Below are 25266 nucleotides of genomic sequence, written 5' to 3'. Positions count from 1 at the left end.
CATCAGGACTACATATAAATTACCTCCCTTTGCTCCAGGGTCCTTATGAAGCTTATTCCTCGAAGTGGCTGTTAACTATTTTTAAAAAAAGTCAGAGGCCATTTCAAGTGACACAGCATCCCATCGGTGTGAAACTGAAATTAATAATGATGATAGCATTTATAAAAAAATAAATAATACTATTTGACCCTAAATCTGATTGGGATGGGTGAGCAAACTGAGCCAAGCCCTGGATAGATTGGCGAATAGGTCAGGTGGATGAGGAGCCATGAGAGAGAATCATATTCACTGAATATTCAGGACATAGTATTGGACTGGCCTTACATTGAGGGTGGGATGTGAGAGATAATATGTTAGAAAAGGCGCTTTGAGCCAATCATGACACACAGGTATACAATGGGGGGTATTTTTCCCCTCACAGAGATAGTTTGGGATCACCTCAGAACCACCCAGTCAAACACATACATACAAGAAGATAAGCTGCCTCAAAATCTCTTGACATTTTGAGCGTGATCTTAAAATTCAGGGTAGGGGGTGGGGAATAGGATTTCTAAGTACGCTTGGGCCCAGAAGCCCAAATCTCCACTCAAACACTCTTGCGCCAGTTACAGATAGATAGCCGTGTTGGTCTACCATAGTCAAAACAAAATAAAATAAAAAATCCTTCCAGTAGCACCTTAGAGACCAACTAATTTTTTTCTTGGTATAAGCTTGTTCTTGGTATCTGAAGAAGTGCGCTGGCTCAGAGATGCTGGACACCCTAATGCACAGCTCTGACTTACTGAGCTTGCAAGCAGAGACATACTCTGCATTTTATCTGCAATAAAGTAGTTTTTAGCCTTAATGGCTTGTGTGTGTTGTTCTTCACGCTGGGGAATAATCGCATATTATCAATGTGCCCCTGGACTTGAGTAGCCAGGAGGGTACGCAGGCTTTGTCCCTACCTGGCGGTCAGTCTCACAACTTGCCCCCGTGGGACGTTTCCTAACAGAAAGCTCATACCAAGAACAAACTTAGTTGGTCTCTAAGGTGCTACTGGAAGGATTTTTTATTTTATTTTGATTCAACTCTTGCCCCAATTATGCAGTAATGCTGTGGCCTCAGCCACCTACACATGAAATGAACACAACTCCCACACCTACTTGCTGGTTACTCCATACTCCGATGTTAAGAGGTGGTCTGCTTTGTGTACTGGCTAGTGTTCAGTTTTGGTGGTTAGAAGACCAGATTCAAAGCCCCCCTCAACCATGATGCTCACTGTGTGGCCTTTGTATATGTCCCTCAGAAGAGAGAGAGAGAGAGAGAGAGAGAGAGAGAGAGAGAGAGAGACTGAAGTTACTCTGAAGAACTAGGCACAAACGTTACCTGGGGTGAACAGGCAGGGTTACCAAAACTCTTACACCAAGCCTCTATTTCAAAATGTAGATGATATTTATTGTTACGTAGGCCATAGATGATCTTGCAGGTGTGCAGTTCATGCGTCATGGGTTTTGTAGTCCATGTTAGACTGTGAGAATAAGAAGAAATATAATAATGGTGCATGAGTACTACTGAGTAGAACCTATGAGTCAGTATAACTAAGTGAAGTGTGCATGCATGCTAATACCTGCCACTTGTATCTATATTACTAAGGACTGGTAGAGTTGGCAGAACAAATGGGAGCAGATACAATCTACTGGGGAAAGTGGATTTTTAAATGACAACCCATAGCCTGGCATTAGGTCAGGAATTGCCTTACCAATGCACTATGATAGAATTCCCACCATGTGGGTTTCATACATTTCTACCGACAATTACAGTCAAATTTCAGAACAGGTAGCTTTGAGATTTCTGTAGCCTGTGTTGATTACAAAGGCTATGGACATTACTGGTGGGTGAAGCTTGGGGGTGTTTTATGGTGAATACAGGGATTGACATCTCTCTCTCTCCCCCTCACAGAGGTGACTGTGTCAACGAAGGATGATTACAGCGACGAGAAAGAGGAGGAACTGGACCGCCTGTGGCGAACCATCTTCATTTTCTTTGTTCTCTTCCTCCTCAGTGTTTGTTACAGTGCCACCATTACAATGTTCAAAGTGAGTAGAGGGGAAGGGATATTATATATCAACATTTGCATTTAAATGGTGGAGGAAGGGAGGCAGCATAAACACAGCAGGGATAGAAAGGTGAGAAAAGACAAAGGGATAATGCTAGATGTTTGTACTGTTAGCTGTAAATTGCTGAATGGTTCTGTAGAAGAACGAGCCTATAACATGACACGTATACTGTGTCAAACAGTCCATTCAATATCCCATTAAAATCAGAACAACGGGATGAGGAAAAAGATTTGACTTGCTGGTTGGCAACGCAAGTTAAGGGTAATGGGATGGGGGAAGATGTTTATAATTGTGCATCGCCCAAAGGACATAGTTCTTCATATGGAATTTGCCCCTGAAAGAGGTAGTGATGGCCATCAACTTGAAGGCTTTAAAAGATAAATTCATGGAAAATAAGGTTATCATTGGCTACTAACTGCAATGGATATGTTTCTGCCTCCATTCTTAAATGCTGTGTGGCTCTGAGTACCAGTTGTTAGGAATCACAAGTAGGTAGAGCACTGTTGGGCTCAAGTCCTGCTTGTGGGGCTCCTATGGAAATCTGGTTGGCCGCTGTGACAATAGGAGGCTTGGCTCCCTTTGCCTTGATGCAGCAGGACTCTTCCTATTATTCTTCTGTCATGTTCTTATGTGTTGGTGTTTTATAAATAAACGCATAAATATACCTTGCAAACAGTGACTTTCAGGAGATAGGAAGGGGAAAGGAAACTAAGAACAAGTATCTTGATATTTTCCTCCTCCTGTACTCATTCCTGCTGTATGTCTTCCTTTATCCCCACTCTCACTACTTCCCACAGGTAAAATGGCTCTTCTCCACTGTGATGCTCCTGAAGAAGCAGCCATTGGGCCCTGACTATAAGAACGTGAACCAATGAGCGGCCTAGAAACATTTTCCTGAGAACTCTTCCCCTACACCTCATGGGGTGCAAAGAAGTAGTCGCTGCTGGATTTAGGACTCCTTCTCCAGTGTGAACGCCCTAATCTTCTCTCTTTCGGCCCCATCTCCTCCTTGGCAGGTGGAGATGAAGCCCTTCTACTGGTCCTTTAAACATGTTTTCCACAGTGACTGTCAAGAAGAGTGTGGTGTTTTCCAGTGTAACTGAACTGTACAGCTTTGTATTTTACGCACTACTTGGTAAATGTTCTGTAGGGGGGATTATTATTATTTTGTACTATATAAGCTAAGATGCGCACAAAGGGAGAGGGAGGGAAGGATGCTGGTATGTTTTGTGCTGATTTGCTGAAAATGGAGTGTGACAGTTAGAACAGGTGTGTGTGTGTGTGTGTGTGTGTGTTTTGGGATTTCGGAGAGGGGTGGTGAAGGGTGGCTGGTTTGGGGGCTGAGAAGCAATGGGTAGAATGGGCAGGATAGGCTGTTATAGAAGTATAAACACATGATATAAAATATCCAGACTCTGTTATTTGCAACATCGTATAAGTACCTGTCACATCCAGCTTTACTGCCTTAATAAAGTTTTGGTTTGTTCACACCACGTCTCATGTTTGGCTAAGCTATCAAGGCTGGGACAAAGGGATATTGGTATTCATAAGGTGGCAGAGGAATACTAGTTTCTGGGAGACTGCCTTAGGCATTGGAAGCCCAGAGCTCATAACCCTATAAGGCACATAGGAACCCAGCAGTTGGTGCGGGTGAGAAATCCTTTACCAGCAAAAGGGGAACAAAACTAAAGTACCCTCTTGCTCCGAAGTGGTGGGCTTGGGCTGGGGAGGGTACAGCCCCCCCCCCCAGCCTGTGATTTATAAAGCTTTGAGGCAGATGCACATGCCTTGACATTTCAACTCGGAAGTCAGTCTGACTGGGTCCAAAGGGTAAAGGTAAAGGGACCCCTGGCCATTAGGTCCAGTCGCAGACGACTCTGGGGTTGCGGCGCTCATCTCGTGCTACTGGCCGAGGGAGCCGGCGTACAGCTTCCCCAGTTGTAACTGAAATACCCATTTCAGTTGGTAAAAGGACACTTCTAGCAACTGAGGCTAACTGAGCTTCCAGCAACAGAGCTGGAGCCAGAACAAACCCCAAACTGGTATGCTGCCTTGTCCATTTTCCTATAATAGACGTTCCCCACATCAAATGGGGTGCGCATTTTGCGCGGTTGCGAGTAGCCCCTTTGAATCACAGAGCAGCTCCTGGTAGTTGGGCCTGGCACTGCCTTCCCAGGTTGGATACCTGTGGACAGGGCTGCTTTCAGATGTCTACTAAAAGTCTGGTAGTTGGTTTTCTCTTTGACATCTTGTGGGAGGGCGTTCCACAGGGAGGGTGCCACTACCGAGAAGACCCTCTGCCTGGTTCCCTGTAACTTGGTTTCTCGCAGCGAGGGAACCACCAGAAGGCCCTCAGCACTGGACCTCAGTGTCCGGGCAGAACGATGGGGGTGGAGACGCTCCTTCAGGTATACTGGGCTGAGGCCATTTACGGCTTTAAAGGTCAGCACCAACACTTTAAATTGTGCTCGGAAACGTACTGGGAGCCAATGGAGATCTTAACTGGTGTTATGTGGTCTCGGTGGCTGCTCCCAGTCACCAGTCTAGCTGCCGCATTCTGGATTAGTTGTAGTTTCCGGGTCACTTTCAAAGGTAGCCCCACATAGAGCACATTGCAGTATCCAAGCGAGAGATAACTAGAGAATGCACTACTCTGGCCAGGCAGTCCGCGGGCAGGTAGGGTCTCAGCCTGCGTACCCGATGGAGCTGGTAGATAGCTGCCCTGGACACAGAATTAACCTGCGCCTCCATGGACAGCTCCTTTAGGGGCACAGTTACCCCATTCTGGACCAGGGAGTCCTCCACACCTGCCCGCCCCCTGTCCCCCCAAAACAGTACTTCTGTATTGTCAGGATTCAACCCAATCTGTTAGCTGCCATCCATCCTCCAACTGCCTCCAGACACTCACACAGGACCTTCACCGCCTTCACTGGTTCTGATTTAAAAGAGAGGTAGAGCTGGGTATCATCCGCATACTGGTGAACACCCAGCCCAAACCCCCTGATGATCTCTCCCAGCGGCTGCATATAGATGTTAAAAAGCATGGGGGAGAGGACAGAACCCTGAGGCACCCCACAAGTGAGAGACCAGGGTTCTGAACACTCATCCCCCAACACCACTTTCTGAACACGGCCCAGGAGGAAGGAGCAGAACCACTGTATAACATGCCACCAGCTCCCAACCCCTCTAGATGGTCCAGAAGGATGTTATGGTCGATGGTGTCAAAAGCTGCTGAGAGATCCATCAGAACTAGGAAACAGCTCTCACCTTTGTCCCTAGCCTGCCAGAGATCATCAACCAGTACGACCAAGGCAGTTTCAGTCCCATGATGAGGCCTGAATCCCAACTGGAAGGGATCCAAATGGTCCGCTTTTCCACCTCTCAAGTTCACACCTCTCAAGAGGTTTGTATACATACAGTACTTAAGTTACATATGTAAGAGGCTCCTTTATAATTGTATTTGGGAATGGTTCATGTTCCTAGTTAGTTGCATAGTTTTATAGCTTTCTGGATGCTCCATGATCATATTATAAAGTAGTTGTGTTCTATGTTATAAATCAAGCACTGCTAGGAGTTGTTTCTTTTTGTTTTCCAGTGTATTACTTACCGGTATCAGTTTTGGGGGAAATTATTTGGCACAAGCCCATTTTTATTCTGAAAGTGGGGCCCAGCAAAAAAAAGTTTGGGAAACCACTGCTCTAGAGCAAATTTGAGGAGGCATGGGGGTTGTTGGAGGGCGAAGAAGAGAAAGTGCAAGTCCTGTTGCACAAATGCACTTCCATTGCACAAGCAAGTGGACTGCACCAGATATTGCCCGCATTGGCCTCACGATTTAATCTGTCCCACAGCTGTATGAAGTGGGAATTCAAATTGACAGGAAATGCTTGGCGCTCAAGTCTGGCGGGATCGCTGCTTTGTTCTCCGGGGGCAGTCGTCTCTTCAGTCCCGTGTCGGAGCCTCACTCACCCGATTTTCCTCCTTACGAGGGTCAATCGGGAGCAGGGACGACACAACGGGGACCCACGAGACCGCGGTCCACGGGACGCTCTTCCCGTGGCTTTAAGGGGCCCGAGGCGCAGGCTCGGTAACCCCTAAAACCCCTCGGGGAACCGGAGCTCTTCAGCTCCCGTCCGCCATTACCCGGCACCAAACCGGAAGTCATGAAGTGGGAATTCAAAACCATTTGCGGGAATGCTATTTGATATGAAAATGGTTAATAGCAATATATGAGGTGAAGGCCTAGTTTGGCACTCAAGCCTGAATGAGCCACTTTGACAGTGCCATTGTCACACTTGGTAGTAAGCTTCACCAGTAACAATGTCATCACCAAAGTTCACTGGGATTGACAGTGCAAGCCTTTATATGTCTACTCAGAAGTAATCTCCACTGAATTCAATGGGACTGTGAAGCCAGTGGTGATTGTGGTGAACAAAGTGAATAACCGTAGACCGAAGTCCCTGCAAAGTCCATATAGGATTACAACTTCAGTTTATTTAACTCTGTAATGCTTTATGTTTTTATATAGTTTTGATTTTATACATCACCCTGGACAAAACAAGCAAACAAACAAGGGCTGTTAAGTTGAATTAACTAATTAATTAGGAGGGAAGTAGGTGAGTATAAACACATGTTTTGAGCTTTGGAAGGCCAGATTCACCCCATTCTGTATTTCATCTAGCCCTGTTTTTCTCAGCAATGGAATTTTGGGGTTATGAGAAGTTCAGAAAAAGAGGGGGGAAGTTCTAGCTGCCCTCATTATATCCCTTGAACTTAAAACTCATGATGTTTTTTCACACCTTCACGCCAACTCTCAGGACGTCACTAATGTGCAATGTTCTTTTTTAAGGCACTTCATAAGAGCATGGTTAGGGGAAAACTCCGAAGGCCTCATTGCAACAGAAAATAGTCCCAAACAGAAACAGACGGTGGGTCATTCAGCAGAGGTCTGGTTGCTTCAATCAACTCCAGCCTTGGGATCGGTAAGTAAAAGAGGGTTTGTTCTTAACGTTATGGGTCTTGAGAAGATGGGAACATAGATACCGCACAGGAAAAGGGACTCCTTGGAATGTCCTAGCCTTTCTGGGAAGGAAGTGAAGGATACTATGCCTGAGAAAGTGGAGAAGCATTTTTGTCCTTTAGTCAAGGGTCTCCTGTTGATTCTTGGGCTTCCTAGCTGATGCTGAATTGCAAGTCTTCCTTGCTACCATCTTCCAACTGAGCATCTTTATGTAAGGGAGGCTGGGGGGAATAGATGGGGCTTGGAGCCGCTGCATGTGAGGCTTGGAGAAGGCTGCAAAGGTAGCCTGGTTGTATCCCACCAGCTTCCCTATAGTCCAGCATTCAGTTGACTCTTGGAGCTGAGAACTTCAAGGATAAAGAGCGACTGGTCAACCTTCCAGAAGCTCCACTTCAGCTCCTGTTATCAAAGCCAAATGGGAAAGGCTGAAGCTCAGTGGCAGAACATCTGCTCTGCAAGAGGAAGGTCCCAGCCAGGATCAATACCTGGCATCTCCCGAGAGGGAATGGGGAGAAGCCCACCTGCAACCTTGGAGAGCCACTGCTGCCAGTTAGTGTAGGCAATACTGAGCTTCCTATGTTCTGATACCAGGACAGAGCAACAGCTAAGAGGGAGGAACATAGGCACATGAACCTTCACCATGCATCATGTTCAGCTTGAAAGCTTCCCACCACTCAGCCAAGAGAGAGGTCTAAAGAAGGTAAGTGAGAAAAGCCACAGGACTCCTTGTTAACTCCTCCCAAGCTTGTTACTCAGCTATGTCCCAGCAGGGCTACCTGCCAAGCTGCTTCTTGCCTCCAAGCTACAGATTATGCTAGGAAGCTGGAGGAGGGCAAGGGATCTACCCGACAGTCTGGCTAAAGCCTGATGCTGAAATGGGAATTCTGGGCTCCCAGAGGAGTGTTGGGCTTCAAGAAAGTAGCTGGGGGAACAAGAGGACAACCTAAAAGCTTGCTCAGATGTGATGGCCAGCTTGCAGTTCCTTGACTTTCTAGATGAAGGTTGTCTTCAAGGAAACTGATAAGGTAGCAGTGGGGGAATGACATCTACCCCAGCCAGATGCTCAGCTGTGAAATTTTTGACTTCACAGATCAGCAGCAGGCTTTAAGCTGGGGAAGGCAGTACTTGAAAGCTTGCTCCAAACCTAAGGCTCCTTTGGTAGACTGGTGCTGTCAAAGCAGGAGAGTTAGCTCACTTCCCACCAGCTTCCCATAAGCCTATCTGAAAGCCTGCCCCATGCCTGATCCTCAACTAGGAGAACCTTGGAACCCAGCTAAGCTAAAACAAGCTATACAAGAGCAAAAGAGTAGTACAGATCCCATCTGATGCTCACCTGTGAGATTCCTGGGTTCCTAGACAAGCAGTGCACTCCGTGAACCCTGGAGGGGAATGTGAGCTCTTTCTCACCTAATGTTCAGCAGGGACATTGTTCCATACCTAGTTCAGAACCAGGATCCAAGGAATCTAACCCTGGAGCTAGTAGCAAAGCTGAAGCCAGCCCACAGTGTTAGGATTCTGGGTCCTGGGGAGCAGCCAGGGAGGCTGCCTCTGCTGTGAGCCTAATGCTCGGCTGAGAGATTGCTGACCTCCTAGCTGCATGCTAAGACCCAGAAAAGCTGGTGGGGAGCAGCCAGGTAGGCAGGCTGCCCAGATGCTTGCCCCCAGCCTGATGCTCAGCTGGGAGATTCTTGACCACCTAACTGAGTGCTAGCTGAGTCACAGAAGCTGATAGGGAGCAGCCAAGGGGCTGCCCAGATGCTTCCCCAAGCCTGATGCACAGTTTGGAGATATCTGAGCATCTAGCTTATTATTCACAAACACTGGTGCGGGCAGCCAGGAGGGAGGCTGCCTGAATGGCAGAAAACCCAAAACCTGATGCTCTGCTGGGAGATACTCTCAGACAATCAGCAGACTTCAAGGAAGATGGCAGGATACAACAGGGCTGCTTCAGAGCTTGCTGTAACCTAATGCCCTCTGGGAGCTTCCAGACTTTCCAGAAGAACGTTAGGCATCCTCTGGCAAGGAAGGTGGCTGAAAGTCCACCCAGGCAGGTACTTCACTGGGAGATTTCTGACACCTCCCTCCCGCAATGAGCAGCAGGATTCAGCCTGCCAAGGGGAAGAGGAGCTACTTGTGAGCTTGCTCCAAGTCTGATGCTCCAATGTGAGGCTCTTGGCCTACCAGATCCACAGCACGTTTCAGATAAGGTGTTATGAAGGAAGGAATTAACTTTAAGCCCATGTCAAGCCCCATGTTAAAGACTCATAACCTTCCTGAGCCTCAATGAGCTCATAGGGAGCAGCCAGGGTAGGGGGAACTGAATGAGTGCTAGCAGCTTAGAATGACAGGTTCCTGAGCCCTAAGATGGAGCAAGGAAGGTGGTATAAGGAAGCTGGTAAGGAAGCTATAAGGAAGCTGGTAAGTAGCTAGAAATGCTGTAAAAGTCTGGACCAAGCCTGATGCTTAATTGGGAGATTCCAGGCTATCCAGGTGAGCAGCAGGCTTCATGGAGGCTGGGTGAAAAAAGAGAGATTATGCGAAAATATCTGCCCCAGACCTGAAGCTCAGGCTGGAGATCCCCCAATTCCTACTGGAGCAGCAAGAAGCTGTATTGTATCAAGGAGGCTTTCTAAACCTGCTCCAAAGAAGATGCTCAGCTGGGAACCTGCTTCCCTTGGGAACCAGCTGAGCATCTGGGTGCAGGGAAGCCATGAGACTGCAAAATTAAGGAAGCTGGGGTGGGGAGCCACAGGGCTACCTGAATGCCTGATGCTGGAGCTATGGTGTGCAGCTTTTGGGGTTCATATCGGAGGCCTGAAACAGCAAGCACAGCAAAGGAACTAGAGGGTTAGTAAGCAAGCGGCTTTGAGGAGCCAAAATTCTGCTCCCTGCTCAGAAAGTGTACTTTGGAGCAAAAAGATCTCTAAGCTTTGCTGGGCTGCAAGGGCTGAAGCAGGCAGGGGCCCTGGCTTCTCTCTGCAGTGGGCTGCTATTGATGAGTGGGCTGAGCTGGTTACGACAGGAGGCTTGGCAAAACTCCTAGCAGGGGAATGTATTGCAATTTTCAGGAAGAGTTTCAGGAGACCCACTGAAAGACAACTTTCTGGGTTCTGTACCCAGCCACAGGAGGGTAGTGTGATTGAGTGGTTCAGAGAAGGAGGAAAGTGGGATCTGGTGTACCTGAGAAATGCAGCCCTGGGGGACCTCATGCCCCTGGGAAATGGGAAAGGAGCACAACAGCTTAAAACAAGCATGGAGTCTCAGCATTAGAAGGAGAGTGGTGTCTAGTGGTTGGAAGCTGGGGTCAGCAAGAGCTAGGACTCCCAGGTTTTGTTCTTAGCTCTGGCTGAGGAAGGGAAAATAGATGTGTAACAAACACCAGAATTTTTCAAATGAAGCTTCCGGGGTTACTAAGTGGGAAGCAGTTGCAGCCAAGATTTGGGGGACTTGTTGCTAGCTTTGGAAGTGTGGTGGATTTTAGAGCAAATGGATTTCAGGAAGCTGGAGTGGATTGTATAGCTAGCCCTAGCCACCATATTCTGTCTAGGGTTCTCTGCGGACCAGGAGGGACAGCCTCACCTTTGCCAGCTCAGTGCAGAAATTATCAGGAATGTGGAAATAAGCATTCTGTATCAAGCTGTTGCCGATGGCTTGGTAGAAAGCAAGAAAAAAACAACTATTGACTATTCTAATTCTATCCCCATTTTGGAAGGAAAGTGCAACATATTGGGGAAGGAGGTAGTGGTGGGAGTTGAGGTTCTATCAGACTGGGTTAGCAGAATGCACTTGCAGGTAAAACAATGGGGCAGACCGTCTGCTTTTTTCTGGCAGAGCTTCTGTGCTTTTAACTGTAGTCTAGCAGGCAGAAAATCAAGTAGTGAAGCTGTCCCCACCACTCCCTCTCCACTCCTGCACCTGCTGAACTTCTGCCTACTAAAGGCCCAAGGGACTTGGCCAGGGAAAGGAACCATACCAGAATGGTTGGGATATAGGGTTGCCACCATCATTTTTCCTGCACGTGCTCCTGTGCCTTTAACAGCAGCTTGACGTGCACGTATTTAGCAGGGGATACTATTCCTGCCATTGGAAAAGAGCAAGAGGAAAACCTTCCTTTGCTGAATGTGTGTGTGTGTGTGTGTCAGGCTGCAGTGATTAATACAAAATGCCCCCAAATATGTGACAGCAACCATAGGAAGTAATACAAAATCGCTTGCGGCTTTGGGTCTCCATCAGGGCAAAATTACTCCACATGCAACAGTCAGAGGCTGACTCAAAGTAAATCCCTAACCTTTAGACTTGTCAGTCTGTCCACACATACCTGAGGTTAAGGGGGAAGGCCTTCTGTCTTGTTTCAGGCAGACTTGGAGCCTCAGCCTCTTCTTCTTACAAAATTCAGCAGAGCATAGCAGTGGTCCAGCTTAAGTGGGGAGGTATCCAGAGATTCTCCAGATCTCTACTGGTCATAATAATGCTGGTCACCATGGCATAAAATCTCCTGATTTCTTCGGGCTACCATACTGTTAAAGGCAGAGGAGCTGGACAGACTGTTTTGCCCTGGTCAGCTGGCATCCCTAGCTAAGGACTAAGATCAGGGAACATTAGCAGGACTATACGAGGAGAACCCAAAAGGCAAGTCCCATTTGAGGACCTTAAAAAAAATGCTAAAGTTGTGGCAACTACAGAGTGCGGCATGGCCCAAAAGACTATGGAATTCTATGGCTGGATTTTATCTATTATGGATTCATCTGTTCTTGCTTTAATCATTTTACTGAGATGCTGCATGGTTGGTTTTAATTTTGTCTATTTTATAACATATGCTACAGGGAGATTATTATTATTTTAAGTTACTCATAAGCTGAATAGTTGAACATCCACTTTATCCAGTAGGAGGAAAGTATCAGGCCAATGTTATGTCATTTGTGGAGTAGGTTGGGCCCATAAACCACCAGCTGCTGATACTCCGTAGACTAGATAATCTTCAACACTTAGAACTCCAAACAAGTTGCAATTGGCTGTACAAACTGATTTGGCTTCACCTTCATATTATTACTGCCAGTTAATGACGTTCAAATATTCTCCAGTCACAGTTTGCTTGCCTTTCCTTTTTTGACCGCTGCTATGTGATTGTCCCCTTACCCAGTTTCAGTCAAATTTGTATGTGAGGGGGCACTAAGAAGGACACCTGCAACCTGCAGCTGGTGCAGAGCGAAGAGGAAGTGAGAGAACTCGCACGACTAAAAGAGGCATGGGATTTTGAGATGTGGGCAATGCCAGCAAAAAATGCCACCCGAGAGAGTAAGAAACATGCGCTGGCTCAAGACATAAGTCTATCAGTGTTCAAGGAAGCAATGTCTCATTCAAACCATACATTCAAAGCACTCTCGCCCCACTGTTTCATGGCTTCCCCTAAAGAATCCTGGGCACTGTAGTTTGTTAAGGGTGCTAGGAGCTATTAGTGCTACACTTCCCAGCATTCTTGGGAGGAAGCCATGACTTTTAAGGTGATCTAAGAGCACTTTAAGTGGATGGTGTGGGTGTGACTGTGTTCCTAGGCAAGTGCATTCAGGACTGCAGCTATAGATTTTGAGCCAGAATTCAAATCTTGATTTGATCCTACTGATTCTGGTTAGATGAAAGGAACTTAAATTTAACAACTTGGTCTCAGATGCGTCAGCCACCAAAGAGAAGTGGGTATTACCTTGGTTCAGGAGTAAAAACCAAGGCAAAAAAGGGGAGTAGCTCCACAGCTAACGCTTTCCCCACTGTGGCAGGAAATCTGCAAGCTGTTGGAAGTTTTTCTCATCAAGCAGAAGTCCAACAGCACCATCGTGGCCTAAGGCTCCACGCCTCCTAATGGGCAGGGAGACCTTGTGTTCACAGCGGTGGTGAACGTATGTCTGAGTGGTAAAACGTAGCAGAAGTTCCTTCATTTAAAAACAACAAGAACCCTGCATTATCTTTAAATAGCACTCTTTTAAAATAGTGAACATGGGGAAGGTGGTGAGTTTCATGTTTAGGTGACAAATGTGCCCCTCCAATCTCCTCTGACTTTTACAACCCACCTCAGACCTACCCTGTACCATTTCTTGAGTGGTGGTTTTTTTTTTTTTTTTTTTTTTTTTTTTTTTTGCCCGGTTAGAATATGAATTGTGATCATGGCTTTTGCTTACTTGGATGGGGGAATGGGGAGATGTGTGCATTGGAATCCTCTGACTTTTCTACAGGTAGAATGTACCGAGGTAAGAGCTACACCTGTTGCTCTGCTCACCTGTGTTGTTTTTGCCTTTGGCTCTGCCTGTCAATGGCATGAGGCCCGAGAAGGTTGGTTGCAACAGAATGTGGCACTCAGGCTACCATGGCTTCCCACCTTTTCCTGACAACTTCCAGTTTCCTTTAGGCATAGGCCAGATGCAGGGACAGCGAGGCCAAAACTGCACCCTTTCTTCTGACTGCTTTTCCCAAACCACACCCGCACTTTCCCACATTCTTTCCCCTTGGCCATGAATTGCTGTTGCCTTCTCACAGCTGTAAGATTTGTTCACATCTCTCTCTCTCTCTCTCTTTTAATCAATGTAGAATGCAAAATGCAAGTGTTCCCTGCATGTTTAGATAACTGATGAACTTAAGGCCAAAAGGTTGAAATTAATTATTCACTGAATAACAGTCCAATTGCAGCTGAATGACATAAATCAAGCATTAGAAATATTCAGAGAGAAATGGTCTGTCAGTGTATGTTAAAACAGGGCTGAATGTATTAGGCAAAGAATTCAGAATCCTAAGCTTATTTTAAAAGAACATTTATAACCCTCGTGGCTGAGAAAATTAGCTTGAAAGTGATACTTCAGCACAGCGTATATCTCCTTGTCCCTCCCTCTAACAAACAGCAGAGATCAATCATGCAGCATTCTTAAATCAGCCAGGACTGGAACTGGTTGACAATGTCAGAACTCTTGGGCACGCCCAAGTATCTTTCAGGATAATGCGCTACCTCAAATGAGACGATAAGATCCTGTAACCCACACTCAGCTGATGGAATCATAGAATAGTAGAATTGGAAGGGACCCCCAAGGGGCATCTATTCCAACCCCCTGCATTGCAGGAACACAAAAACATACACATTGGCTGCACAGCGTATACTCAACTTGTCTTTCTCTCTCTTTTATTGCAGCAAGTGCCACAGCCCCAACGGTTTTCCCATTGCCTCCCTGTAGGCAAGACGACACCACCGCCTCCCAGGTCACTGTGGGTTGTCTGGTCTCTGGTTACTATCCTGAACCAGTCACAGTGCAATGGAATTCGGGAGCCATCTCTAGCGGCATCCGGACCTTCCCTGCACTGTTGGATTCATCCAGTGGCCGCTACACCCTCACCAGCCAGCTCACCATCCCAACCAGCACCTGGGAATCTGAGAAGCTCCAATGCAATGTCGCCCATGCAGCTACCAGCTCTGAAATCACCAAGGAGATTGACCGTGAGTCTGGCTGGGCCTTCGTTATCTGCTTTCTTTTTAACCCTCAAATGGACACTCAATATGGTGAAAGAAAGAAAAGTGAAATACTTTGGTGGAGACAGTTGGGGAATAGATGCAATATTTTTGGGTGGCACTATTGTCTGGTACCAAGGCACATTAAGCAGGCAGCGCAAGAAATGGTCTCTGCCCAACATGGCTTACAATTGAAATGTGGGGGGGTTGGTGGATGGAGAGAAAAAGCTTGGAATTGCCCATTCAGTACCGGACATGGGGTAAGAAAAAAAGCAGGTTCTGTAGTCAGGGGCAAGTTGGAGAAACACCCAGAGGCAACTTTTTTGAATACAATTCAAGGTTTGATTGTTGAATTTACAAGGATTCGTGGCTATTTATTTTTTAAATTCTGTTTATTGCTGCTTTATTCTGGGAACAAAGTTACAAATATTAGTAGTGTACACACAGTGTTTGCTGCCGTGGGCATTCATTTAATATTTTATATGAGTTGTCAAGCTGCAGAAGCAGTGAAGTGAATTAAGAAATGGGGGTGGGGGTGGATATTCCTGAAGCCCAATCACTTGTAATGATGGAAGGAATGGCTAGGATTGATCACCCTGTGCCATCCTTCGTGCTGAATCAGGCAAGGCAAAGCATGATAGCTACAGGGGGGAGGCAAGCTTTGAATAGGGATACAGAGTAGGAAAACAGTGCATTTCTGAGAGAGTGTTCAAAACATTGGGATCATGATATCAAAAGGGGGGAATAATAGTAATAGGAGAACCAAAATATGTCAATGGCAGATGAACTAGTGACCACTCACCCTCCAGTCTTCTAACTAAGCGGATTCCTCCATTTGGGCCTCAAGGCTTACGCTGAGTGGTAGACAAGTGGCGTCCTATCAAATCTGTCCTCCTCTGGATTCTGCAAAGCAGTTCTCCAGCCAAGTAATATGTACAAAAATGCATCTACTAGGGGGAAATGTGCCCAAAAACAGATTTATGATATGAATAACATAAAAATCCATCATATTGGGAGCACTGCTTAGCAAAAATGTTTATATTATGCAGAATTGCATGCAAAGGTGTGCATGTTAGGAGAAATTTGGATTAAAATGCACATGAGTAAGACCTTGTTTTCAAAATAGTTGCAAACTGATGTGGAGAACTGGGAGAATAAGAAACTAAGAGGAAACCGAAACTGACAATTTCACCCATCCCTACCTCTCATAAATTATACCCTTCCAGGCTCTATTGCACTACCTCCAGTGGCCCCAGAAGTCCGCCTTCTCCATTCCTCCTGCAAACCCAGATCCAGAGATGCCACCATTGAGCTGCTGTGCATGATCTCCGGCTTTTACCCCAAAATGGTGACGGTGGAATGGCTGGTAGGTGGGCAAGCCGGTCTGCTGGCTTCATTCACTGAGGAGCCCAGGAAAGATGCTCACGGATACACCTTCAGTACTACAAGCACAGTCAACATCAGCCAAGAAGACTGGCAGGCTGGGAATACCTACTACTGCCAGGTGTTCCACGAAGCAACCCAAACCAAAGTGAAAAGCAAAGCCAAGATATGTGAAGGTAGGAAATGTTGACTGAGCTGGCACTTGGGTTTTCCTCTGTTTTTGGTGGGCATGGACTGGAACACAGGGGGGAGGAGGACAACTGCTTCCAGATTATTGAGAATCCTCTCATGTATGTGATAATAATTTCAAGACAGCCTACTCCCTAATCCGTGTCTATATAGCTGCTTTCAATTAAGGCCCATTGAAATAAGGCTTTGCCCACTGCCTGCCACGTCCACATGGCCTTACTGATAGTGTTGTTGTTTTCCATTTCTACTCTGCCGCAAGGAGTGCGCAAGCCCCTAAAACAGCAGAGAAGTGGGGGTTGGTTAGAGAACTAACATGAAGTTTGCGTCTCCAGACAATGCTGACTGCCCCTCCAGCGGCATTAATGTGCACATCATACCACCAACGCCACAAGACCTGTACGTAAACTACGACCCCAAGCTCACCTGTGTGGTAGAGAATCTGGAAAACGCAGATGGGCTGGAAGTCACCTGGTCACGAGCGGATTCAGGACCCGTGAGCCCAGAACTACTGGGAGTGAAAGAAGAGCTTAATGGAAAGTTCACTGCTACCAGCTCCCTTCCCGTCACAACGTGGCTGCAGGGCGAGAAATTCACCTGCAACGTGGAATATCCAGGCTTGACTGCTCCCATCACTAAGACCATTGCCAAGACGACAGGTAAGGGGGGAAACAAGGTTGGGCTCCCATCCTGGGGCTGGTGGCCTTGTGTTCCAGCAGGAAAGAGAATACTGAAACAACCAGCACCAATTGGTTCACCTGCAATTTACACTGCGGACACTTTCACACAGTCTGGTGGGGGTATTGTGCAGGTTTGCACAATTATTCTACCCTTGTCTCTGCTCACAGGTTTTTATGGTGCTTGAAAACACACAACACCACTTGGCTTATCTGCAAATTCACACTGGAGACACACTTTGCAATGGCAAAGGAGGTTTGCAAAACCATTCTCCTTTACTCACAGGTTTTTTATGGTGCTTGAAAAACCTGCAGTGCATTTCTTTTTATTAGAAGGCAACTCTTGGAGCAAGGAAAGAAAGGGTGTGCCCCCACAGGGGTCAATGCCTCTCCCATAACAATTTCCATCCCCATAAAACTATTGCCATCTCCACTCTATTGATAATGTTTACCCAGCATTGGTTGAACCTAGATGAAAGATTGAGCCAGTTCTGTTGAAGGTAGTTCTCCATGCCCTTTCCCTGGTGGCCCGGTTCACACATTTGAGGAGCTACCTGAGTATCTGCTGTGCAGAGCTTGCTGCATGAACATTGCATATGCTTGCCTTTCGACCCCTGGCCATGCAGGAATTTGAGCATACCAATAACTTCTCAGTAAAGGCTGGGATGGATTCTGTGTGCTGCATGATCTCTCTCTCTCTCTCTCTCTCTCTCTCTCTCTCTCTCTCTCTCTCTGTGTGTGTGTGTGTGTGTGTGGAAGCAGGGCTGTGCAAATATACCTTAAATCTCTGCTATCTCATGTGGTTCAGATAATATAATCGGCCAGTTGGGATGATTATTGGGAACATGCTGCTGCTATGAACTGTGTATGAACAGTCTGCAATGAGCCTGTCAGGAGTACCTATGTTCAAGACAACAAAATCACAGTCTTTCCCTACAAGACCCTCATTCTCAACATTGCATCCACTAATTTGGCTTAACATTAATAATTGTTGTTTCCTCCGTTTCTCTCACACATTCCCCCCCCTCCTCTCAAAAAGGCGCTAGCACCCCTCCTGGGGTGTTCCTCTACCCCCCTCACCACGAGGAAATCAACGCTCGGCCAGCAATGCTGACCCTCACCTGCCTGGTCACAGGATTCACCCCAAAAGAGGTTTCTATCCAGTGGCTGAAGAATCACAATGCCATGCCTGAAGACCATCACGTCAACACGCCGGTCATGAAGGACAACAAGAACGACTCCTACTTTCTCTACAGCCACATGAAAATCCCATTCTCTGACTGGAACAACGGAGTTTCACACACCTGCATGGTTATCCACGAAGCCCTCCCCATGAAGTTCACCCAGAGGACCGTGGAGAAAACCCAGGGTAAAAAATGATGACCATCCCCCCTACGGCATTGCAACCTCTTCAGCCTCTCCCAGATTTTTCCTCTAGCATTGTTAGATAAGCCCTGTGTAAATAATTTCCATGCATGCATGTTTGGCCAATGCTGAATAAAAGAGAACCAACTCAGATATATCCCATGTTGTGGTCATTTGCAGGGGAATCGATGACTGGTGTGGGGTGGGTGGGTTCTAGAATGCAAGGATATTGGAAGCAAAATGTATTCGCCATTATCAGAGCTATGCCATGGGGAGTGGGGAGGTTGCAAAGGTCTGATGTCAGTATATGTGTAGTTTTACTGCTCATAACAGGCCCTTGCTTTTGTGCCAGAAGTAAGATGGATTTTGTCCAAGGACACCCAGTGATCTTCATCTAGTTAAGTGGTGATTTGAATCTGGGTCACATTCCACCAGGCTCAAGTCCAACATCCCATCATCTGCTCCACCCTGGCTTCCAGCTACACACGTCCATACACAGGAAGCTGCTCTCCTTTTAATGTCTGGTGCTGAAAACAGTAAAGAGGCTGTTGTAACATTAAAGAGGAATATTTATGTACCCGTCTCTCCCACAAAGAATCTATTGCAGATCCCCCTCAATCCCACGACCACCAACACCAGTAGCTTTGCCCCAGCCTCAACTGCCCCACCGGGTCTCAGTTCCTCAATGGAATTGTTGTTCAAAGCATCCAATCATGGCAGAGGCTGCAGTGTTCACTGCAGGCCCAGCAACAGTATTATAACTCAAGAGTTCTGTGTATTAGAAGCTGATATATAATATACAGCAGGAAAAGAAGCTGTAAAAGACAGTATAAACAAGCAAAGATGAAGCAGCAACAGAGCAAGGGGACCAGAAAGTCAAGAAGGTCCAAGATGCTAACAAGGCTCAAGTAGCTCATACAGAAGCAACAGATTTAGAAATGGGAGCATGTGTGGGAAAACATACATATAAAACAAGGGAGTGGAAATAAAAAGGCTGGGGAAAGGCTGACATGATTGTAGAGAAACAAGAGCTAAATGCATTTTTATACATATAGTAATAATAATTATAATTTTAAATCTAAAACCTTCACCCAAAATCAAAGCCAAAGCCTCATATTCTAATTTTGCCTTCTTGATATGAATATATATATATATATAATATGGAGAGACCTGCCCATATTAGAAGATCAGTGAGAAATTATTTGCATTGCCCTTCCCTTTCTCCATCTTCACCAAATCAGGAAATATCTTACAAGATGTAAGAAGCTGACTTTTAGTGAGCCTCATGCTGGAAAAACACCCTGGGGGTGAGCCTACAAGCCCCAGGAACTCCGAGCGTCCTCCAGTATGCGCAGCTCTGGAGAAGGCATTCTCCCCTTTTCTCCAGTGCGCTCAGCGACATAAATCAGATGATTTATACACACTAATCTTCTGGCATAACGCAGCAAGAAGAGTGAGACATCATAGATCTAGTCTACTATTTATTTACACACTATGTACAGACAAAGGCATAATGGCATCTGTTCTCTCCAGCTCCAAGAGAACAAACAGACAGAAATAAAAGCGAAAGTACATTGCAATAGTACCCGCAGCAGAAGGGATAAGAGCCCTACTGGATCATAGAAGAGCCCTCTTACCATCTTCCTTTCTCAGACTCATCCCAGACAGGCATGTGATTTACAACAATCTCATCTGCAGCATCAGAAGCATGAAATACTAACACCTGATCTGCCCTCCTTCTCAGTCTAATGCTTGTCACTCTGACAAGCTCTTCGAGCTCTCCTTAAATGTTCTTATAGAAGCAGTTAAGAGAAGCTGAGACAAATGCATAGATCTCATTGCAGTTATTGGCTATGATCACTATTTGAAATCCTCCTTTTCAGAGGCACCGTGCCTCTGAATGCCAGTTGCTGAAGACAAACTGACAGTGGAGGGCGAAGGTCTTCATGTGGCAGCGGACCAGCCACTGTTGGACGTGCTTAGGCAGGCTCTCCAAGATCCTTCATCAAGGTTGCGCCTGTTCACATGCTCAGAGCAGACCCATTGGGTCTGCTCAGGGCCATTAATTAAAACAGGTCTGCTCTGAGTAGGACTTGCATTGAGTACAACTGATGCGAAGTACACTCTCTACCGCAGAGCTAGAACCTTAGTCCAATAGCAGGTACAGAGCTTATCTGGGTGGAGGTGGAAGTACAGGTGTAGGCAAAACATCCTGTGGGAAGTTAGCTCAATGGAGAGCAGCAGCAAAGTAGTCATAGGGCCAGAAAATAGTCAGCCATCGTCTGGTGCAACAGACACGCACACTCACCACTGACACATATACCCTCCCTCCCATCAATTCACATTGTCTGGATTGTTGTCTATTTCAGTGGGAGAGCAGAAGAAACAAGAGAATGCAAAATACCTGCATTGCCTGAAAAACAGTGAATAATTTCTGAAGGCCCAACTAAAAGTGATACCATGGGGAGTGGGGCAGTTTTTTTTGGGGGGGGGCAATGACGACGACTGTGCTGCACAGGAAGAGGTTTCCTCCTTCAAAACCCTCTACCATGGTATCTATAGAAGCTTATGGCAAATTACAGCCACAAGGAATGATTAATTTCATCAGGACTGCATATAAAATTACCTCCCTTTGCACTAGGGTCCTTACAAAACTTGGCCCTCAAAGTGCCTATCAACTACTTAAAAACAGAAATGTGTCAAATTCAAATGACAAATGACACATTTAGCATCACATTGTGTTTTATCGATTTTTATTTTTATTTTTATTTTTTACAATTGTGCAAGCTGCCTTGAGTCCCAGCCTGGGGGAAAGGCAGGATATAAATAAATAAATAAATAAATAAAATAAAATAAAATAAAAGTAACAGTGATAGTGATAATAAACCTAGTTTGACTCTAAATATGACTGAGATGGATGAGCAAACTGAGCCAAGCCCGGATAGATAGGTTCATAGATCAGATGGATGAGGAGCCATGAAAGATTCACAAAATATTCCAGCCACATGAATGGATTAGTCATACAGTGGTACCTTGGTTGTCGAACAGCTTGGATCCCGAACAAATCGGCTCCCGGACGCCGCAAACCCGGAAGTGAGTGTTCCGGTTTGCGAACGTTTTTCGGAAGCCGAACGTCTGGCGTGGCTTCCGCGGCTTCCGATTGACTGCAGGAAGCTCCGACAACCAACGTACCACTGTACTTTGTCAGGTGAGGACGAGAGAGATATATGTTAGGGAAGGAGTTTGCATTGTGTGCATGGCAATGCCCAAAGTTGCAGAGTGGGGATATGTTCCCCCAAGAGGCAGAGATCCCCTCATAACTACCCAATCAAACACAAAAAAATGATGAGCTGACTCAAAGTTTCACATTTTTGGATGATGATCTTGAAAATCAATGACGGAAGAAAATCAAGTACACTTGAACCCAGACATTCCTGCTTTTGGAAACTACAAGTGCCAAGGTCTCCACTCAACTGCTCCTGCTCTAGCCATGCTGCAAGACTCCCATTTTTCTCTCGGCTTGTGTAAGAATTCCCCCCGCTGATAACACTGAAAGGATAGAGACGTGAGCAGGCAGGAGTTCAACAGAACAGGTGGAAGAGGTCACTCCACAGGCAAAGCACAGCAATGAGTGTAGAGACAAACACAAGTCCTCATGCAAAGAAAAATACAAATGTGCCCACACTCGTATCAATGGCTAGAAACATCAGAGCCAGCAAATATTTGACAGACTGGCACTTCTTGATGGCTTTTGAAGATGGTGGATCTAAAATTGTGGCACTGGCAACTTAACTGGAACCCAGTCTCCAGTTAAGTTAACCCAGTATTAGATACAAGTGTTTGGGTCCAATGAAACACAGGAAGAGAGTAACAGACAACATTCCAGAATGTCCTACCTCTCTCATCAGAATTAGAAGAGACCCCATCTTTAAGGGGGAGCAGATATTAGTCCAGTTATCCTGCCACGGTGCGGCCTCAGCCCTCTACATATGAAATGAACACATACCAACTTCCTACCCACACCTACTCCCTGGTTACTCCTTGCTTCAATGTTAGCAGGTGGTCTGCTTAGCGTGCTGGTTCGCGTTCGGTTTGGTGCTTAGAACTCAAGATTCAAATCCCTCCTCAACCATGAAGCTCACTGTGTGGCCTTTCTAAACCACATTGCACGACAAGTTCATCAGAAACAAGCTGATAGGAATTAGGTGAACTGGTACTTTATGCAGAGTGCCGGGAAAGGGAGAAGGAGAGAGAGAGAGAGCTCTCCCAACAGAGTGAAGTTACTCTGTAGGACTAGGCACAAACATTGTATGGGGAGAACAGAGAGGGTTCCCAAAGATCCTACAACAAACCACTATTGTAAAATTTAGTTAATATTGTTATAGAGGCCATAGATGATCTTGCAGGTGTGCAGTTTGTCTATAATGGATTTTGTAGTCTATGTTAGACTGGAATAAAAAGAAGGAATAATAATAATAGTAATAGTAGTAGTACAGAACCCATGATTCAGCATAATTCTATTTATATCATTAAGGGCAGGACAAATGGTAGCAGATAGAATCCATTGGGCAATGTGAATTTTTAAATGGTAACCCATAGCCTGGCTTCTAAGTAAGAAATTGTCATAGTGGAATTGCACCGTGACAGAATTCCCACCATGTGGGTTTCCTACACCCCTACCTGCAATTGCAGTTACTACAATGACAGTCAAATTTAGGAACAGATCCCTTTGGATTCTTGCAGCATGGGTTGATGACAAAGTGTAGAAATATGAGCGGTGGGTGAAGGAAAGGCTGAAGTTATGGTATATTTTATGTTGAACAATGGAAATGACGTCTCTTTCTCCCCTCACAGAGATTACTGTGTCAGCAGATGTTGATTATAGTGATGAGAAAAAGGAGGAAGTGGACCACTTATGGGTGACTCTCTTTGTTTTCTTCATTCTCTTCATCCTCAGCGTTTGCTATAGTGCCACCGTGACACTGTTCAAAGTGAGTAGAGGAGAAGGGATACTACATATCTACACTTGCATCTTACATAAACACTGAAGAGATTGGGGGGAACAAAAGGATAAGGCTGAAATATTTGTACTGTTTATCGTAAATTAGTGAATGGATCTGTAGAGGACTTAGCATATATCTTTACACTGTGTCAAACAGTACATTAAAATCAGAAGAATGGATGAAGAAAAAGATTTGACTTGTTGGTTGGCAAGACAAGTTGAGGAATAAGAGGATGGGGAAAAGATGACAAGGAAAGATTTTATTATACATTGCCAAAAGGATGTACTTCTTCATAGTTAAACGATGGAATTTGCTCCCACAAGAGGCAATGTTGGCCATTCAACTTGGAAAGCTTTAAATGAGGGTTAGACAAATTAATGGATAAGGTTTAAGACCAACCAATACCCGCAAGGACAATGTTCTACTTGCATTGTTGAAGGCAGCATGACTCCTAGAACAACTTGTGAGTGTAGCACCTTCAAGTCCTGCTTTGAGGCTTCCAACGGGGGCATCTGATTGGTCACTAATAACAAATAGAACTTGCATATTTTTATTCTTCCATACTCATGTCGGTTCTACGTCTTTCTTTATCCGCACCCTCACTCCTTTCCACAGGTAAAATGGCTCTTCTCTACAATGCTGCAGCTGAAGAAGCAGCCACCAGGCCCTGTCTATAAGAATGTGATCCAATGAGTGGCCTAGAAGCATTTTCCTGGGATCTTGCCCTACACCTTGGGAGGTGCAAAGAAGAAGTCACTGGCTAGAGACAGGACTCCATCTCCAGTATAAACACCTTAAGTTTCTCTCTAACAGCCCAAGTTCTTCCCTGGCAGGTAGATATAAGCCCTGTCGGCTCAGGGACTTGTCATGTGAGAGAGGCAATTTTGCTAAAACCTAGAGCATGGCTTATCCTATTATGCCATATGCTGAGACTGCGCTCCCTAGATATCTGATTTCCACAGTCAAGGAGAGCAAACAGTTCTCCCACCCAGCCTGCGATTGTAAAGCATGGAGGCAGACACACAGGCCTTGAGAAAGGTGCTTTGGCATGTCGACTTAGAAGTAAGTCCTACTGAATTCATTGGGATGAACTTCTCAGTGTGCATAGGACTTCAGCCTTAGTGTCTTGAGCTATACTGAGTACTCTCAGTCCTTACTTCCACTGCAACCTCCCCATTTCAGAGCTTCAGGCCTCCTCTCCACCCCATGTGAAATCCTATGTTGTTCCTGCCCCTCTTCACTAGCAGGCTTCCAGCATCACGAAGCCATGAGAGTCTCTGACCTATTCTATTATAGTCAGATCCACATGTACAGTAAATAAACATCCTATAACTCTTTCCATATACTCAAACAAACCAATTTTATGACCCACCTGCCACTACTGTGTTCTTCATCAGACCCACGACTAGCACTGAGGACATTTCTGCTATTTTCATATATCGTATGTTTTGTGGTCATAACTATATTTACTAGACAATAATAAAAACACAAATAAAGAAAATCATCTTCTGAAGGTTTGTTTTTGTTCCTCCTTCACATACTTTCAGGAAGGAATTTCATCCTCTTTTGAAAATTCTGCCTGTTGTCCTTCATTCCCATAAAATCAATGGCGGAGGAACCTGAAGACCTCCAGGTGTTGTTGTACTCCAGCTCCCAGTAGCAACAGCCAGAATAACAAATGGTCAAGGATGATGGGTTTTGTACTCCAACAAACTCTGGAGGGCCACGGTTTCCTCTGCCAGTTTGCATTTCTTAGTGCAGAAAGTATAGATCTGATGTGTAGAGATCTTTTCTATTCTAATTAATTCAAGAGTGAAAGAAGCAAGAAGCAAGCAGAAGGTTCGTGATGTTTGGGTTATACCTTCAGAGAATAAGAATAAGAATAAGAATAAGAAATTTTTATTTATATCCTGCCCTCCCCGACCAAAGCCGGGCTCATTATAGCTGAGTATAGCTGGCTTAAACTGGTTCTCTTATCTCTTTCTGTCTTTCTGTCTTTCTGTCAAGGTCCTGCTGACTATAAAAATAGGCTAGAAGGAGCCTAGGTTTCACTTTC

The 25266-nt window shown here is 45.7% G+C and overlaps 1 gene segment (V, D, J or C); it reads left to right on the top strand.

The window, feature by feature from the left end:
* Positions 1–4739: 4739 nt before the first annotated feature.
* Positions 4740–23903, top strand: LOC117058896. The segment is given in 9 exon segments: positions 4740–4772; positions 5945–6180; positions 7038–7075; positions 14282–14584; positions 15823–16155; positions 16501–16959; positions 17882–18211; positions 23062–23198; positions 23826–23903. Coding segments are annotated over 9 exon segments (1947 nt in total).
* The last annotated feature ends 1363 nt before the right edge of the window (positions 23904–25266 follow it).

The sequence above is a fragment of the Lacerta agilis genome, chromosome 14, assembly GCF_009819535.1.
Source record: "Lacerta agilis isolate rLacAgi1 chromosome 14, rLacAgi1.pri, whole genome shotgun sequence".
NCBI classification, from domain to species: Eukaryota; Metazoa; Chordata; class Lepidosauria; order Squamata; family Lacertidae; genus Lacerta; species Lacerta agilis.
This window is presented reverse-complemented; position numbering and strand designations above follow the sequence as displayed.